This window comes from Anguilla rostrata, chromosome 7, assembly GCF_018555375.3.
Source record: "Anguilla rostrata isolate EN2019 chromosome 7, ASM1855537v3, whole genome shotgun sequence".
Lineage (NCBI taxonomy): Eukaryota > Metazoa > Chordata > Actinopteri > Anguilliformes > Anguillidae > Anguilla > Anguilla rostrata.
In genome coordinates this window covers 29,700,710-29,720,362 of record NC_057939.1, presented here as the reverse complement: position 1 = coordinate 29,720,362, position 19,653 = coordinate 29,700,710, and the positions used below count along the sequence as shown (strand labels likewise).

Below are 19,653 nucleotides of genomic sequence, written 5' to 3'. Positions count from 1 at the left end.
GTTGGAAATTGTATTTATTTACTGTGGCTGTGTCAATGAAATCTGTACCCCACTTTTCGTATCAAGTTGTACCAGCGACTCACTGAATTAACAGAATGCAAAAGGAACCAAAAATAAAATTATTTTTTTTTAGCAATGGTCTCAGTTACAGACGTGTTTATGTTATCAGAATGATTCGGAGGATAATGTAATCACATACAAATTCTACACAAAAGGGCTTTAAAGTCATTGGTGCCTGATATGCAAAATACCTTCTTTTCGAAGCACAATGGGTCTCATTAAAAAAAGTTTTTCTTAAAAATGTTCCTACAAAAAATCAATATGAGACACGTGCAGACCTTTGTTTTTGTGCATATCCCAAGTGTATGAGATGTTGAATGCTGACTGTAAAGTTTATGCACAATCCTGTTAATGTGATTAGCATAAGGAAATAGCCATGAACATATACAGATTAAAAAAAGATGAATCCTGAAACATTCTTACACACATACGCATTTTTCGTGAATGAGGCCCATTGATTTTCATCAATTAAACTGTTACTTAAACAGTAATGCTATGGTAACGTATCTGTGGTGCAGTTTCTCCCTCCTTCTCCTTTAGTCTTCTTTTTTGAAAAATAATTTTTCTAATGGCTACTCATCTCTGTCAGGAGTGAAAAGTTAATGTTTTCATAAGTTAACTCTTAAAGTTAGCTATCTAACCTAACATTAGCTGGGTGAACGTTGATGCTTGCCAAATGCTAGCTAGTTAAAATTAATCCAAATAATATTCATACCTTTGCAGTCTTAGGGCAGAGGACTCATTCTTTTGAAGAAATGATGCATAACAATGGCTAAATTTGACCAATTTTGAAAAACTTAAAATATATAATTTCCTGGTACATACCACTGCTATGAGAGGGAGGGGGGAGCCAGCTCACACAGCGAAAGGAGAGTCAGCTGTATGTCACTTTAACATTTAAAGGGATATATATCAAAAATATCAAATACAAAAGTATAGTGAGTTGTCTATAGAAATTAGCAGCTAAAAACCTGAAAATCATTTTGTGTGGGGGGAAATCTAAATTCATTGTATGAGAATCACTCGTTATGCTATGTTATGTTTTAGAGTCACTTATTGATGGCCCTGTCACGCCAAATTTCATCCCCCGTCCAAATTTCATCCCCCCTATTCTCTTTCGGTGTTACGTTTCCGGTTACCTTCCCTTAATGCGTAAGTTAGAGTCAACTTGTCTAACTTGACTACCTTGCCTATGTGGTTTCTGAGTGTTCTCTGCTGGTTGCTAACGACAGTGAGCGATTGATAGCTAGCTGGCTAACTAGGAAGAGAAGCTATTATATAAGTCTAAGAGAAGCTCTTCAAGCTAGCTAACTAGTGATCTGTATATCTGGCTGTCTCACTGGCTATCTGTATATGTCTCTTGCTAGCTAGCTAGCGATCTATGAATCTTGCTAGAGAGAGAGATTTTTAAAAATTATTGTACTCACTGTTTCACCTAATTTGCACATGACACTATGCAAGCTAACATACAGAAATACCATTCATACACACATTTATATTCTGTTCATATGTTTATTGTTTGTTGAGATCTGACCAATCGGCGCAATGGAACGGCACAACGTAATATGTCTATGCATAACGGCCCAACATAACCTGGAAGAGAATAGGGGGGATGAAATTTGGAGTGGGGATGAAATTTGGCGTGACAGCCCTATATGCAGTAGGTATCCAGATGAGTATTTATTGCGTTTCATTGTGGCTTTCCGTAGACTTCCACTGGACCCCCTCCAGTGAAAATTTTATTTTGCCGAAATGTGATACCATGAAAACCGCAAAGCATAAACATCTTATAACTAAGTTTTTAAAGGAAACATTTTTTGTTTGGTTTTAAAAACTACTAAAATTTTGGCGGGCATGTGGCATGATGTAAGTGTCCTGCAGGGTGGCATCTTCTCAATGAGTTGGCTTTGGGTAAGAACTGTGCAGTTTCTGCTGGAGTGGAATGATGCAGGAAACACATCCACTCTTGTTTCTCTCTCCCTCTCAATATTTCTCCTTCTGTCTGTCCCAATACAGACTCCTGGAAAAGGAGGCCCTGATCAGCCTGCCACAGACGTCAACACTGACCAGACCTCCGAGGTGTGTTGTGTGTGTATTTATGTGTGTGTACTGTATGTGTGCGTGTGTACGCATACACCCACATAAAAACAGTTAACTGTCACTTGGTTTCTTGGGAATCGGTCACTGACCTTAAGAGAAAAACAAAAACCAGCAGACTGAGGCTGTCCAGGACCAGGATTGAGTATTGCTGCAATAAAGAAAAATGCTTTTTTCTGCAAGTTGATGTCATATAACTGCACTCATTTTTAGCTGCGACCGCAGCTCTATAGCTCTGTCTGTCGGTTAGTTGGTTGGTCCACAAAAGTTTGACACAAAACTACAGAATGTCGGAAAATTCTAATACCGAACAGTTTCTTTTTTTTTAAGTACCGAGAAAGTGCTGAAGTTTTGGTATACCGTGCAACACTACGTCAGACACATATTCCAATCCATTGGTCAGGTTAGCAGAGAATGTACATGGTATAATTTTTAAAAACGTTGTCTCGTTTATTTTGTTATTCCGTGAGCAGCGTTTTCACTGCTGTATTGGCATATTTTTGGGCTAATGTCAGGTTTATCTTGTTGCTACGGAATACGATTTCTCTCAGCATAATGACAGATTCAAAGACTAAACGAACTCACCTGATATTGTCTTCAAATGGATCCATGCCAAAGAAAAGTAATGATTCATCCTTTCAAAAAGCTTTTACTAACAAACTTTTAGTAGCAAAAAACGAAATACCAACTCGCCATCCATGATATCTGCGCGCGGAGTTCCGTATTATTTATCCAGGCACTGGCAGACGGCATAAATTGCGTCTTTTGTTTATATTCAATATTAGTAATTGCAGCGAGAAACTGCAGCTGTAGATACAAGATAGTTTATATTATGGTAGCAACGGAACGAAGCGGACTACATATGTATTACCGTCATTGTTTTATTATACCAGCACGTTTTCGCGCGTTTGCACAAAACTCAAATACTATCAATAAAATGGTTTAGCTATTTCTCAGCATAATGACAGATTGAAGAAAAGTAATTATTCATCCTCTCAGAAACCTTTTACTGAAAAACGTTTGGTAGCCTATCCTAGCATGCACTCTAGGTGGCAGTGTCAGACCGTACTTTCACTGATAAAAACTAGACCCTACGGTGTCGGATTACTTGCGTCGCCATGGTTGTCGCTTGCCGTAAAGAAGTTTACTCGATGTCGGAATCGTTTGGATTTGGAGCTCCAGCTTTTCCGCACCCCACCTAATGAAAAAGTCCAAATGGTGTGCAAACCATATGGCGGACATAGGTGCTCCCAATAGGAAAGTTGTAGAGCACATTCAGATGCATGAGTCGCTGAAGTTTTGTGTTGATCTGACTTACGGTGTGGGAGTTATGGCCTTTTAAAGTATGACCTTCGTGTTATAGCGCCACCATCTGGCCAACATAGGTGATTTTTGTGCCTGAGTAGTGGGGGGCCATAGGAACCCACCTGCCAAATTTGGTTGGTCTACAACTTATGGTTGCTGAGCCTCAGACATTTTAGCGGAGAAAACTGCCACGCCCCAACTGAAAAGTCTAAATGGCGGGCAAATAATATGGCGGACATAGGTGGGGCCAATGGCAAAGTTGTAGAGCACGTTCAGATACATATGTCGATGAAGTTTTGTGTTGATCTAACTTATGGTGTGGGAGTTATGGCCTTGTACGCGTTACCCTTTGTTATAGCGCCACCATCTGGCTGACATACGTGATTTTTAGTGCCTTAGTAGTGGGGGCCCATAGGAACCCACCTGCCAAATTTGGTTGCTCCAGGACTTACGGTTGCTGAGCCTCAGACACTTTTAGCGGAAAAAAATAATAATAAGAATAATAATCCTAACAGATACAATAGGGTTCCACCAGCTTCGCTGCTTGGACCCCTAATAATAATTAAAGCCGCAAGCGGCGTTGGAAGGGGTCCAAGCATTGGCAGCATCGCGCCCCCTATGGAGCGATTTTAAAATGGCTTTGTCCTCATGATCATACGCCTTCACCCAACATATCTACTGAATATCATGATGATCGTATGAAATATTGATGACTTATGGCCAATTTTGAGCTAAGAGACGCTGTCGGATGACTTTAGCCGCGTTTCCACCGCAGGAACTATACCCCGGAACTAGGAACCTTTTGAGGAACTCAGTGCGTTTCCACCGCAGGAACTAGGGTCTAAATTTAGTTCTGGGGGCTTTGTTTTACCCCCCAAAACGTTCCTGCTCGGGGGGTAGTACTTTCCGAAAGTCCAGGAACCTTTTGGGTGGAGCTTGCAGCGCTGAACATTTCTGATTGGTCGAGTACTCGCAGCATTTGTGTTGTATTTATTTTCCGCCATTACCCGCCATGTTTGAAAATATGCAGCGGCAAACCAATTTATTTTCATAATAACTTCAAATCAAACTTGTATGTTATGCGGCGCAGTAGCCTAGTTTTGGTTATAGCCTGTCAACGTCTTGGAATTAGGCTATAACGTGTGCTCTTCTGTTCTTTTCTTGCTTTAGTATTCGTTTTATAAAATGCTAACCATTCGTGCTGGGACAGCATATTACGTAGGCTACCGAAACATTCAAACGGATTAATTCGGTTGCTGAATATTTCTTCCGGATTTTCTTTGTTAGTCCGTTGTAATTGACTCAAAACGTTTGATAGTTATGTGAGGTATGCGGTAGTTAACTTAATTAACATAGGTGATACAGTACAAGCAAACTGGAAATCACCATCCGCACTTTTTATCCGGGTAAAATAACAGGTTAATTCTACTAATCTTCCCTTTAGCTTTTTCAGACTGCCGTAATTTTACTGCCATTTTTCAATTCCACGAAAAGACCAGGAAGACTATGGACTAATTTATGGTGCATGGTTCGCATCTGGAGGGCACACTTCGCTGCTCGGCTAGCAGTAACTTCGAAGGAAAGCAAACGGTGGCTGTACCACTACTAAATTTACATTTTCACGCAAGTCCGAGTTTTCGTTCTATTCTTGTCATTTTGCCATTAGCCTATATGGAATTGACGACGAGAAAGTAATCAAACAGCAAATTGTTTACAATGTGTGCATGTTTTCTGCTGTTGTTGCCAGTTATACATATAAATGTGAATGCATTCTGTCGCTTCGGATGTCAAGACATGAAAGCGAATGTTCGCATACAAACATAATGAATGTGTTTGAGAGGATATATGAAAATCAATAAATACAAAAGTAACCATATATAGTCATTGTTGGTAACCCGTTGTATAAGTGGAATAAACCCCTCCGGGCTGTCCCGGTTATTAGAAAATAATGTAGGCTACTTCGGTGGTAGTATGGGGTTACGGAAGAAATCATATGACAGATGGACCGACGACAACGTTGCTTTTTCATACGTCAGTGGGCTAATTTGCCTAATCTTCGCGGTACTTTAGACCCCGGTGGAAACGCAGACAACCATTGGCTGAAGGAACCTTTTAGTTCCTGGTAAAGTAGTTCCTGGGACTGAAAGTTCCGGGTAATTTTGGTGGAAACGCGGCTTTTGTTACGTCGCCATGGATGTGTCCTGGCCACTTCCCGTCAAGGCCTTTACTATGTCGTAACACTTAGATGGCATGTCATAACACTTAGATGGTCCAGTGTGCATGCACAGCTGCAGTGTTTCTGCGCCGCAACTAAAAAAGGCGTCACACTAGTGTTGTCACGATACCGAAATTTTGACTTTGATACTGATACCAGGTTTAGTATTACGATACTCAATACTGAAATGATACTTGAAACGTAAACGGTGCTAATTCGATACTCAGTACCTAACGATACTGAAATTACCTTAATAGATCAGAAACATAATGTCCACAAGGGTTGACCTCATTTTCAAATTCACGGTTTATTAAAAACTGGTTTATTAACAACCTTTAAGTTGAAGCCTGTTCAACATATCAATAAGCATAGGCCTATAGTGTTACAACACTAAACCATAGAAAACTATATTAAATATATTTCAAAAATTAAACAATTGTAAAGTAAATAATCTTTAAACAGGTCTTTCACTTTAAAATAGATCTAAAAACAGCATATTTCAATAACAATACAGCATCTTCCTATAATAAAATATTTACAAATTAGATCAGCTATTGCTACTGAAGTGAACTGAGTTGAAGCTTGAGCTGTATCAACGACGAGGAATGCACAAGCGCACATCACCTCGCTTGACAACCTTAGTTGCTACTGCCATCTAACGAAGATTCTGACAAATGGCACTTTTCATCCTCTCAATCGGTAATGCGGGAGACACATTTCCCTGGCTTCTACATTTGACACAAAACTACCGAACGTCGGAAAATACCGAACCGTTTCTTTTTTTTTAAGTACCAAAAAAAGTGCTGAAGTTTTGGTATACCGTGCAACATTACGTCAGAAACATACCTATTCCAATCCATTGCTCAGCTTAGCAGAGAATGCACATTTCAGAGCGCCTCAGAGACAGATAGAATAATAATACATAAATACTCATTTCAAATAAGAAATACGACATTGAGAAAAAGACGAAATATCAACTCGCGACCTGCGTGCAGAGTAGCCTACCACATTATTTATTTAGACATTGGCAGATAAGAAAATTTTTGGTTACGCTGACCTATGAAATGCTATTCCAAAAGCAAAATCAGACATGTTATACATCGTTAGAAAGCTTATACTCACCTACTGAATAAATGAATTGTCAATCAAGCCAAATTGTACTAAAAAGGGCGACAACGCCGTAAGCAACAGGTGTGGTATTACGCACAGCTATTTTTGAAGGTAGCCTACCCAGGGATCACAAATGCACGTATGTTTCACAAACGTATTGTCCATGACAATATATGACCACTCAGTTGCAAAAGGGACATCTCTACGCGTAACATCAGCTTCGCTGCTTGGACCCCTAATAATAATAATCCTAACGGATGCATTTGGGTTCCACCAGCTTCGCTGCTTGGACCCCTAATAATAATAATTCTAACATATACAATTGGGTTCCACCAGCTTCACTGCTTGGACCCCTAATAATAATAATAATCCTAACAGATGCAATAGGGTTCCACCAGCTTCGCTGCTTGGACCCCTAGTAATATTCCTAACAGATACAATAGGGTTCCTCCAGCTTCGCTGCTTGGACCCCTAATAATCCTAACAGATACAATAGGGTTCCACCACCTTCGCTGTTTGGACCCCTAATAATATTCCTAACAGATACAATAGGGTTCCACCAGCTTCGCTTCTTGGACCCCTAAAAATCTGCTTTTATAGAACACAGTGTATTTTTTCCCTTAATTTTGGCTCTTTTTTACATGTAAAAATTGCAGAATCCTGTGTTAACCCATCTACTGTCAAGTCATATGCTCCATGGTAGTCTCTTGAGTTATATGACCTAGTATCATTCTCTGAGAGCCCCTTTACACCTAGCAGTCTCATATCCAGATATTGTCTATATGTCATTTAGCTGGACTACCTCTGTCATTAATATGCGACTCCACTGTTCATGTTGACATCCAGTCAGAACCTGATCTCACTTCCAGCTGAAACAACTGCACATACAATGTCGCCCTGTCCCCAGGACACGTCTCTTGTAAGATATTGTAACTTACTTGTTGTCAGCTGACATTACTGTGTTATCTTTGCACTTTGTCCCTTCAAAGATAATGGTGATTGTCTGTGAAGGTATTTGAACACATATTTTCGATTACAACATAGTTGTTGTATGTGGACTGAAAACGCCTTTGCATTTATGCTTGTGTTCAGTCAGAGTGATCACAATTTGTCCCTGACCACCTCCACAGGTGGTTTGGACAATTGAATCACAATGCGTCCTAAATGCCTGATGAAAAGTCATATAATCCACTTTGTCATATCAGTTACATAATCCAGTGTAAACCCATTGAGTCATATAATCCAACAGAATGCCTAGTGTTCATTTGTGTTTGTATCCTCAGGGTTTCATCTGTCCTCAGTGCATGAAGTCGCATAACTCTGCTGAGGAGCTCTTCAAACATTATGACGTATTCCATGAATCTGCCAACGAGCCCATGTCCCAAGGGTCCAGCAGGTAACTGCATACCTTTCACTGCCATCCATATTGTGTACTACATAATGTGTACTTTCTAAATGTATTCCAGAATTAGGCCAAATTCAATTTAACTATAAACGTAACGGACTAAATATGCTCCAACTTTTATTGTTAAGCTTAATGCTGTTGCTGTTGCTGACTGGCTGTGAAAAAGTTGGAGATCGAAGCAGGTTTATAGGATCGTCAGGGATCTTAAACAGTGTGAGCAGGCCTTAAGCATGATCTCTGTCCTCTATTAACAGGGAAGACTTAGCTCTGCTCCGACAAGAAATGCAGGACCTGCAGGCCTCTCTCAAGGTATTGTGCAACTTGCCTTCCACATGTCAATGAGCAGATATCCTAGGCCCCATTAATATACTCTATTGTAACCTGTGTGAGAGGATGTGTATGGATCTATAGGCGTGGCAGCAATCACTTAAGGGTGTCGGATCAGGACACTATTTGGTGCTCAGGTGAGTGTGGAAAAAAGAGATGTAGAGTCCAGGTCTAGGGTTTAGGCTGTTTATCAATCCCAAGATTGCTACCCAGATAACAGCTAGCATACAAAGCTAAAACTAGTAATGACGGTGTAATAAGCTGGAAATTATCGATTAGCAAACACCGAATAAGCATACAAATGGCACAAGATATGAACGACAGTCACGGTAACAGTCACTAATCAACGAGCAATCAGTGTACAAGGGTATAAACAACGGAAAAAATAGCGACCGAAATGCACAGAAACAGTAGCTAGCAGAATGCAATAATGCAACTCTCACAGGCTATTACAAACTGGTGGCTAGCTCTGAATCACGTCATGTAAACGGACAGAAAACAACAACTAAGTTTGCGAAATACACTCGTGGCTAAATATAAACACTAACAGTGCGTAACATAAACATGAAAGAATATTCAACTCACGTTTTTCTGAACGCACACGCTAAAAGAAATGTACATCGGATGTCACCGTGATCCGAGATGGGAGAGGAGCTGTCGCCGTTTGCATGTCTCGCTCACTGCTGCGCTCAAGAGAGGAAAACACGCACAGAGGGACAGTCTTTTGTACAGCCGCCCCCAAATTTGGTGTGCAAATTTGACATCGGGGAAGCCTCTACTACGTACCAGTAGCATCTTGGGGTAGAGCGGGCAGTCTGATGAGCTGTACGACCGGGCGAGTGTAGGTCCGGTCCTTCACCTGGACAACCGCAGTCCTCACTCGGCCATCTGCCCCAGGTATGACAGTCTTCACTGTTCCCACTTGCCAGAGAGCCCTAGGAGTCTGCTGATCAACGATGAGGACTACAGTGCCTACGACGATGTCGGTTTTCTCAGTATTCCATTTCTGCCTTGCTTGCATGTAAACGGACAGAAAACAACGACTAAGTTTGCGAAATACACTCGTGGCTAAATATAAACCCTAACAGTGCATAACATAAACATGTAAGAATATTCAATTCACGTTTTTCTGAACGCACACGCTAAAAGAAATGTACATCGGATGTCACCGTGATCCGAGATGGGAGAGGAGCTGCTGCCGTTCGCTCACTGCTGCGCTCGCGAGAGGAAAACACGCACAGAGGGACAGTCTTTTGTACATAACCCATTTCAACCACTGTATTTTAACAAAGAAATTTGGAGTAAAATAATTATGACCTTACTGAAAAGTATAAACGTAGGGTTGCGGTTAGATGCAAATTAAAGCCAAAGCAGCATGAGCTATAGTCACTGTAGGCTCATATCAACAAAGGTGCGCTGGGTCCCCCCCGAAAAAGTTTATTCAGAATCAGACTGCCTAACCCTGCTCTAGTCACTATTTGAAAAGAGTTCAGACTGATCCAGTATTTGGATATCATTCTGAAACTGAAATTGTATTGGCAGACTGCCAGTGCCTTTATGTAGTGCAGTTATACCTTTCCTATTTAATGTCTTAATGTGTTGTGTATATTCCCGTTAATTAAATTCAGGACCTTGCTGGTTCTGACTGTGGTGAAGAGTTCCACAGGGCAGTACATAAATTAGTTAGTCAATGCATCTCCCAGTGAAGGAGTGTTTCATTTGGAATGGTACTCCCCATCTGACTGTGCAGTAATTCTTGATACTTCTGAGATTAGATTACATTACATTACATTTATTTGTCAGATGCTTGTATCCAAAGCGATCTACAAAAATGCATACCAAAGATCATTGGAACAACTACAAAACACAGGTCCGATAAGGTACAATACTCATTTTGTACAGTTATTCATAGCCAAGAACACATAAAGTTCAGTTCACACAATGAACGTTACTCTGACCTAACCTATGCTAAGTCAAACTAGGGGGCAGTACAAGCTACAACATCAGGACGATGATACAAAGTACAAGAAGTGCTGGAATGGAGGTGCATGTAACATGAGTGGCATGAAAGAGGGGAATTTAAGTGATAGAAATGATCCGCAGAGTGGTTATAGTTAGTTAGTCCAGGTATAGTCTGAAGAGGTGCGTTTTCAGACCATGGCGGGAGATGGGCAATGAGGGAGTGGATCATAGAGGGACAGGTAGTTTGTTCCACCACTGGGGAGCTAGGGTGGAGAAGCTCTGTGATAGGGATGAGCAAGAACCCTTTATCCGAATGGGAGGGGGTGCAAGGCGCCCTGCTGCTGTAGAGTGTAGTGGACGAGCAGGCGTATAGAATTTAATCATATCCAGTAAGTAGACAGGGGCTGTCCTGTTGGCTGCAGTGTAGGCGAAGGTCAGAACTTTGAACCTGATCCTGGCAGCAACCGGTAGCCAGTGGAGTGATCTCAGCAGAGGAGTGACGGGGGAAGATTGAGTCAGGCAGCAGCATTTTGAATCATCTGTAGTGGCTGTATGGCACAAGCTTGTAAGGAGGGATTTGAAGTTACCACGATGGGAGGTCACCATACCCTCGAATCCTCCTGATGTTGTGCAGGAGGAATCTGCAGGAGTAGTTTGTGGATGACCGTGTTGAATGCTGTGTCAAGTGCCTCCATCACAGTCAGGAGAACAGTCTCTGTTCAGTGCCTAGAATGGAAGCCAGACTGGTGAGGGTCTAGCAGGTTGTTCTGATGGAGAAAAGAGGTTAGTTGTTTAAGCACTGCTCGCTCAAGGGTTTTGGACAAAAAAGGCAGAAGTGATACAGGTCTATAGTTCATTACATCAGAGGGGTCTGAGGTGGTTTTATTAAGGAGTGGGGTAACATGAGCCATCTTAAAATCGGAGGGAACATAGCCAGAGGAAAGGGAGGCATTAACAGTAGAGGACAGATAGCGAAGGATTTTTCCGGATATGGACTGGAGGATTGTAGATGGGACGGGGTCAAGTGGACAGGTGGTTGCGCAATGAGAAGTCATGAGTTTGAGTACATCAGAGTCCTTCGCCCTCTTGAAGGAGGTCAGTGTGGCTGTGGGTTTGTCCCGGGGAGTAGGGGGCCTTACTGGATGGGCAAAGGAGTTCCGGAAACCAGCCATCTTTCCTTTGAAGGCGGCCAGAAAGTCATCTGTGGAAAGGGAAGAGTGAGATGGAGGTGAAGGGGGAATGAGGAGGGAAGAGAAGGTGGAGAACAGTTTATGTGGGTTAGAAATGCACGCACTGATCTTCGACTGGAAAAATGAGGTATTAGCCAGATGGCAGATGTGAAAATTGCTAACAAGGTCTGATATGCGGTTATGTTATCAGGGGTACAGAGATACAATAATAAGGAAAATAGTGATTAGAGTAGGGTTAGGCAGTCTGATTCAGAATCAACAGTAGAGGTGCAGATACAGTAATCTTCACAAATCAAACTGAATGAACCATTGCATTTATATAGCACTTTTCTGAACTCTCAAAGTGCTTTACAGTGATGAGTGGGAACTCACCTCACCCACCACCTATGTGTAGCACCCACCTGAGTGATGCACGGCAGCCATTTTGCGCCAGAACTCTCATCATACATAAGCTAAGGTGGAGAGGGAGAGAACATTTTTTAGCCAATTAAATCAGGGGATGATTAGGTGGCATGTGTGAGAGAACCAGGTTGGGAATTTAGCCAGGACTCTGGGGAACCCCTTACTCTTTGCAAAAAGTATCATAGGGTCTTTAATGAACACAGTGAGTCAGGACCTCGATTTAATGTCTCATCTGAAAGAGCATCTCCGACCGCATAGTGTCCCTATCACTGCACTGGGGCATTGGGGTTTTTATTCGACCAGAGGGAAGATTTCCCCCAGCTGGTCCACCAACACCACTTCCAGGAGCAACTTGGTTTTCCCAGGTGGTTAGCTTCAGCCATTCAGCAGGAGCAGGGTGCATGGTGGTATGGCTGGTGGCACTAAGCCTTATTTTAGTGGTAAAATATGTGGATAGATGGTTTGTATGTATGTGTATGTGGTTTGTAGATGCAGGGCTAAAACAACTGGATGAAAGAGGGGTCTAGAAATTTCCTGGGCAGTCCTCGGCCTACTGTACTCAACAGCTCATGGTTAGTTTAATTGTAACCATGTTTTGAAAAAATACAGAGCTACAATCAAATGAAATGGCATGCTCATACTGCTTGTATTTTTGCATAGACTGCGTTGTTGCTGTTCTCGTTTGTGTTAGTGTTAATCAGTTTAACCTACAGGGGCCAAGTTGAACTATGCGGTTGTTCCCTGCACTTGGAACAGTACTTCTCTCTAGGGTTTTCGACACACTTGTTCCTGGTTATGGTTATATACTTTGTTGTACGTCGCTCTGGATAAGAGCGTCTGCCAAATGCCTGTAATGTAATGTAATGCCCAAGGTTAGTTCACCAATGGGAGGGACCATGAGCTTTCTCTGTCTTTCCTGTCTAGGAGGAGAGGTGGTTCTCTGAGGAATTGAAGAAAGAACTTGACAAAGTCCAAGGACAGCTGAAGCAAGTAATTCCTTTAAAATGCCTTAAAACCTAACAAACCTGACATTACCTTCCCAACAATAAAAAAAAACGATTTGGCTATGACAGTATAGCTACAGTTTTGAAGCAAACATATTAGATGGCTACCTCGCTATTCATGATAGAAAACATACTGTGAGACCATTTTGACCCAACATCCCAATGTTTAATTGGGAATTCCACTGTAGAATGTCCTTCTGATTAAAATGAGCTCTCAGCTAGCTCACTACCTGCAGTGAGTGCAGAGAAATAGCCCCAAATTACTGTGTATGCTCCAGGTACCTGCTTTACGAAAGACTACAGTGGGTGGGCACTTACAGTCCATAGGCTTTCTTCAGACTACGCCAGTCATAGGTTGCCACTTCTGTTGAATAAAAACTGTGAGGGGCTGGGCATTACTACTTCTCCTGGAGGGAGTGTAACATTACTCGCTAGTAAGCTAGCCACTAAAGAAAGAAAATCTCGATTTATGTGTTCAGTTGAGTTTACTTAAGAACTTACTGCTTAAGTTCTAATAAAAACAAAATGCCGCTTCAGTAGGGAAATTGCATGGTTTAAACGTAACTACGATTGGAATGACTGTGATTTATATAGTTTACTCATACTATTTCAGACATGGTCACAACTTGTTTGGTTACACTTGCACTTGTTCGTGCAATGTTTGGCTGTCATAACCCGGCAAGAACATTTAAAGACATTTATATAGAATAATAGTGGTGAGAGAGAATGAGGGTGAAGAAACGAAACCATTAAGCCAGGCAAACAGAAATGTATTGTTGACATTGTTGACATTCCCTCATCTAAGAGCGTGTCATAAGGTTGATAGAACTTAGTTGAGTTATTAAATTTAAATTAATTTATTATTTCAAATTTAATCATTAGGGGGTCACCCTCAGCTACCCTGTTAATGGCACGGCGCTCTGAATACTGAACCCAGAATAACTGGAGATCACCCTTTATCAACCTCAACACTTAAAATTATTTATTTAGAGAAGTTCAAGGCCGGAAAATGCAGTTTGGGACAGGCCAGCTTTATCGGCGACACTGGACTCCCAACTCCCAACACAAGCCCGTCAGTACTTCAAGGCGTAGACACATGGCTCCAAAGCGGTGCGAACACTCTTCAGGGGTGCAAACTTGGCACCATTCGCCGAAAATCACCATTTTGAATCTAAAATAGGTCATTTGTGTCATTCGTGTAGATCCAATGAGTTTGTTAAATTGGGGGGCGGGGGGGTCTGGGTTTGCGAGGACAGAGCATAGACTGTAGAAAAATTATGGACAAACCTACTGTGACGCCAAAACCATAGAGTTCATGGTCCGAAGAATAGACCGGCCCGAACACAGTGTGATTGACAGTCCAGAGCTGAAAAGCCATTGACCTTCAGGCTTACTTCACTTACCCATCATCTACATTGATTTCTGAACAAACTCGAGGTAAGCTGGCTGTCTGTCGTTATGTTTTAGAATTTATTATCACGGAGAATTTGTTTACGGAGATTAATTTCCATCCGTGACTACTGCGTTATTTCATCGCGTTATATGTATGAAATTAATAATGTAATTATATTCAGTTATCTTCAATTCATGTTTCTCAGCTAAACATCAGCGAATATGCTAGCTAGCATACCAGCTTGCCAGAGCTAGGTAGGCTAGCCATGGTTAGCTCACGCATTAGCAATAAATGTCCTGTAGAACTGCTGTTAACCTAGCAAGTTTTCACCGAAGGTTTTCGCCACAATCAGTTAGTAATGAGCCAATAACTGTTACACCACCGCCGTTTGTGGTGTTCACTCACTGGGTGACACTAGCTGACCTTTCGCAAGTCACGTTAAACAAGTAGAAATTAACGCCATCAGCGGCGATTAACAAATCTACCAAGTATTTTAACAATGGATTTGCAGGCATGAATTTCGAATTATTTGTATTTTCTTGTAGACCATTAAAAGCAATGGAGAAGAGCCAATGTCCTAATTGTAAAATTGTCTGTGCCCACCGTTTACAGCAAACTGCTAGTTATTTTTTTTAATGTGAAAGAAAACCACTGGGTGCCCTAGTGATGGATGCAGAGCTGAAAAATGAGCAGGCAGAAAATCCCTTAAACTGATTAACGTTATTATTGGTGTCAACTTGTTTTCAATTATTGTGCTTGATTAGAAATGACAAATTACTAAATATGATAGAGACAGTTCTCCTCAATTAGTTTAGACGAGAAAAAAATTCAATTTGCGTCGCAAAATTGTGCACATTTCAATCGACATTAGCATATTAAAAACCGGATAAATGTACACACTCCGAAAATGTTCATGGCAAAGATCTGGAATACGCAGATGTTGTCATTTGAACGAGCACAGGTTCGATGGCATTTTTGAGTTTATAATTTATTTTGAATTTATTTGATCTTCATAGCATGGCGTGAAGAAGGAAACTGTGTTTATCTACAATTGAATTAGTCAGATCGTGGGCAGACTTGTTAATCAAGGAAAATGATTGAAAGTCAAGACTTATAATCAGGGGAAGTTATCTGCCTCGATTTTCAGCTCAGCAGCCACCACTGTGCCTTAAGTTAAACTAGTCAGTACTAGTCAGTTAAATTATTTGTGTAATAGAACACACCTTGCCACACCATATTGGCACTATAAAAATCTCTCTCTCTCTCTCTCTCTCTACCATTACATTACATATATATTACATTACATTACAGGCATTTGGCAGACGCTCTTATCCAGACCAATCCAGCTCTTATCTACCAAAACATAACATAAGGTGTATTTTCCATTTGATTTGTCATTTGTTGTGCATACTGTGTTTTTGTTTTGTTTGATGAACTTTATTGTATAGTGGATGCAATGCACTTTAATACAATTTTGGACCCGGCTCTGCACTCCCTTGACTGTTTTTTAAATTTATTTTAAGTGCCCTGAACTGATGTCCCCCTTACATTACTTTTGTAGCAGTAAGATTACATAAATTATCCTCGCCAGGCACGAGCCTGGAGGGGATTATGCGTTTGGTCGCGTGTGTGTTTGTTTGTGTATCTGTCCACAGCTAATCTGGCATACTACTTGTCCATTGAAATACATTGAGTGCTAACTCCTCACTCCTCCTAACTGGCCGGTAGGGGCCGCAAGTGATCAACAACTGCTTCCGTTTGGAATGAAAAACCAGCAATGTAAAATGTCAATTTCAATGTTAAAATGCCAACCAAATAATCCGCCTACTAACGGGTACGTTAATGTTTGAATCTGTGGCAATTATTTTGTTGGCATTTTCACGTTGAAATTGATATTTTACATCACTGGTCTTTTGGAATTGTTCCTGTCCAGATTTGAAACAAAAGTGCCAGACTATAACGTCAACGTTAGCTCTGTCTAACACATCGCGGCTGATATGAAAGAAATTAGCTAACATGTCGCCACCCATTAGCGTTACTTCACTGAATTGGCATTTTTGGGATTTTCAGTGGCACGTGGTAAAAACTTGTAATATTGTATTTGTCTGCTTGCATTGATTGTGTAGTATTGTTGCATCAGCAAAGCTAACATGCCTGGCGGAGATCTGCACTCTACTGAGTGCACTCTTCTAGTTCTAGGGTGAGTTTTTCCCTATATCCTCATGCTAAAATTGACTGTAAATCCACATTTTAAAGCTGATATTTAAAAAATTTTCTTCCTGGGGGGGTGTGCCCCCAGACTTCCCTAGGGGGTTCGCATCTTTCACCTTTTTCACCTCTGATGAGTTTGCACCCCTGACTCTTAAGTCCAACGATACAGCAATCCAGGGTTATTCAGTGGGGACACCGAGGTTAGGGTAGCTTCCTAAAAACGTGAGGAAGAAAAAGGAAAAATTTGAAAAAGAAGAGAGTCGGCCTTGGTGGTTATTGACTTAAAAACCTGGCCTGGAGATAGAGGTCTGAGCTGTCATTGGCTGTTTGGAGGGCACATCTTCATATCACATCCGCCTTTCCCATTGTGGGCGGGTTTCAATAATTTGGTAAACATTTATTCAATTTTGATCTAGTTGGATAATTATTTAGCAATACAAGAAAGGTGGACATACTTTGTACCCCGACCTTCGTTGTGAGTATTAAAATATACCCATACTAATAATGATTACTTTTGGTTCAGGTTACGAGAAGGTGAAGAATTATTTCTAAGTCGTGCAGGCTAGGGAACTCAGAAACGCGATACTGTAATATTCTAATAGCCTGCACTCACTTTGGGTTTTTCAGACCTGTTGGATATTGGAATTGTATTTGCTAATTATTTAATTAGACTTTCCTCCTTTCGCTGGTGTGAATGGAGCGGCCTTGAAATACTGAGGGTGCCCGCTAGTCGCCGGTGGTGCCCTATAGGGATACGCAGCAGTTATCTAGGCGCCAAGTTGGCGCAGTCAAAAGATATCACACCGTGGGGGGTTCACACCGCGAGCGCGGTTAACAGCAAATGAACATTCGTTACTATGCCTCCACAACTTGCAAGGAGGTTGTTAATCATAAATGTGGAGAATATCAGCGTAACAGGGCAGTTGTAAGTTGTTTCTCTGCAGTCCTCTCCCTGAGAGCTCAAATGCTTTATTTCTGTATAAGCTCCCAAAATAGGCCTGTGTCTGTTACTTCCAAGATTCCAACACTCTCTTCCACTTCCCTTCAGGATCGCAAGACCCCTTATGCCAGATACTCATAATTCTAAGGTCAAAGCTATAGATGACACTGGGGGGATTTATGGGTTCTTGAGGCATATTTGTTCCTCATGAGGAATGACACAAGTACACCTGGTTTCATGAATTTTCATCAAACAGGGTGGAAATGCCAGAAATGCAAGTATTGGCACTATCGCGCCCCCTATGGAGCGATTTTAAAATGGATTTGTCCTCATGATCATATACCTTCACTGAACATATCTACTGAATATCATGATTGTATAAAATATTGATGATTTGCGGCCAATTTTGTGCTAAGAGAAGCTGTCGGATGACTTAGTTGCGTCGCCATGGATGTGTCCTGGCCACTTGCCATAAAGGCCTTTACTATGTCGTAACACTTAGATGGCATGTCATAATGTAGCCCGGTGTATAAAAATAGCCAATAGGGGAAACTAATATGCGCGGGCATAATATAATGCTTAAATAGCCATCACACCAAAGCCTATACAGTGCCTTCGGAAAGTATTCAGACCCCTTCACTTTTTCCACATATTGTTACATTACAGCCTTATTATAAAATGGATTAAATTCACATTCATTTTTATTCTAATCAATCTACACACAATACCCCATAATGACAAAGCGAAAACAGGTTTTTAGAAATTGTTTTTGCAAATTTATTAAAAATCAAATACGGAAATATCACATCTATATAAAGTATTCAGACCCTTTACTCAGTACTTCGTTGAGGCACCTTTGGCAGCAATTGCTGCCTTGAGTCTTCTTGGGTATGACTCTACAAGCTTGGTACACCTGTATTTGGGGTGTTTCTCCCATTCTTCTCTGCAGATCCTCTCAATCTCTGTCAGGTTGGATGGGGAGCGTTGCTGCATGGCTATTTTCAGGTCTCTCCAGACATGTTCGATCAGGTTCAAGTCCGGGCTTTGGCTGGGCCACTCAAGGACATTCACAGACTTGTCCCGGAGCCACTCCTGCATTGTCTTGGCTGTGTGCTTAGGGTCGATGTCCTGTTGGATGGTGAACTTTCACCCTCGTCTGAAGCACTGAGCACTCTGGTGCAGGTTTTCATCAAGGATCTCTTTGTACTTTTCTCCGTTCATCTTTCCCTCGATCCTGATTAGTCTCCCAGTTTCTGCCGCTGAAAAACATTCCGACAGCTTGATGTTGACACCACCACGTAGGGATGGTGTTGGCCAGGTGATGAGTGGTGCCTGGTTTCCTCCAGACGTGACGCTTGGCATTGTGGCCAGAGAGGTCAATCTTGGTTTCATCAGACAAGAGAATCTTGTTTCTCATAGTCTGAGAGTCCTTTAGGTGCCTTTTGGAAAACTCCAAGCGGGCTGTCATGAGGCTTTTACTGAGGAGTGGCTTCCACCTGGCCACTCTAGTATAAAGGCCTGATTAGTGGAGTGCTGCAGAGATGGTTGTCCTTCTGAAAGGTTCTCCCATCTCCACAGAGGAACTCTGGAGCTCTGTCAGAGTGGCCATTGGGTTCTTGGTCACCTCACTGAGCACAAGGCCCTTCTCCCCCTGATTGCTCAGTTTGGCCGGGCGGCCAGCATTAGGAAGAGTCCTGGTAGTTCCACACCGCTTTCATTTAAGAATGATGGGAGGTCACTGTGTTCTTTGCGACCTTCAATGCTGCAGAATTTTTTTTGTACCCTTCCCCAGATCTGTACCGCGACACAATCCTGTCTCAGAAGTCTACGAACAATTCCTTTGACTTCATGGCTTGGTTTTTGCTCTGACATGCACTGTCAACTGTGGGACCTTATATAGACAGGTGTGTGCCTTTCCAAATCATGTCTAATCAATTGAATTTACCACAGGTGGACTCCAATCAAGTTGTAGAAACATTTTAAGTGAGTAGGTACATTTATCAGCACTAGGCAATGACAATGAATAATTTCC

At 41.6% G+C, this 19,653-nt stretch overlaps 1 protein-coding gene across 7 annotated transcripts in view; it reads left to right on the top strand.

Annotated features, from left to right (window-relative positions):
- eea1 (early endosome antigen 1) overlaps window positions 1–19,653 on the top strand; it is a 278,859-nt gene that overhangs the window by 43,084 nt on the left and 216,122 nt on the right. For 5 of the 7 annotated variants that reach the window (XM_064341909.1, XM_064341904.1, XM_064341910.1 and 2 more), the window contains exons 2-5: window positions 2,077–2,139; window positions 8,071–8,183; window positions 8,447–8,501; window positions 12,998–13,063. In XM_064341909.1, the coding sequence (XP_064197979.1) occupies window positions 2,077–2,139; window positions 8,071–8,183; window positions 8,447–8,501; window positions 12,998–13,063 (297 nt within the window). Of the gene's footprint in view, window positions 1–2,076; window positions 2,140–8,070; window positions 8,184–8,446; window positions 8,502–12,997; window positions 13,064–19,653 lie in introns of those variants that run through there. The other 2 variants (XM_064341907.1, XM_064341911.1) reach the window with 2 other exon arrangements.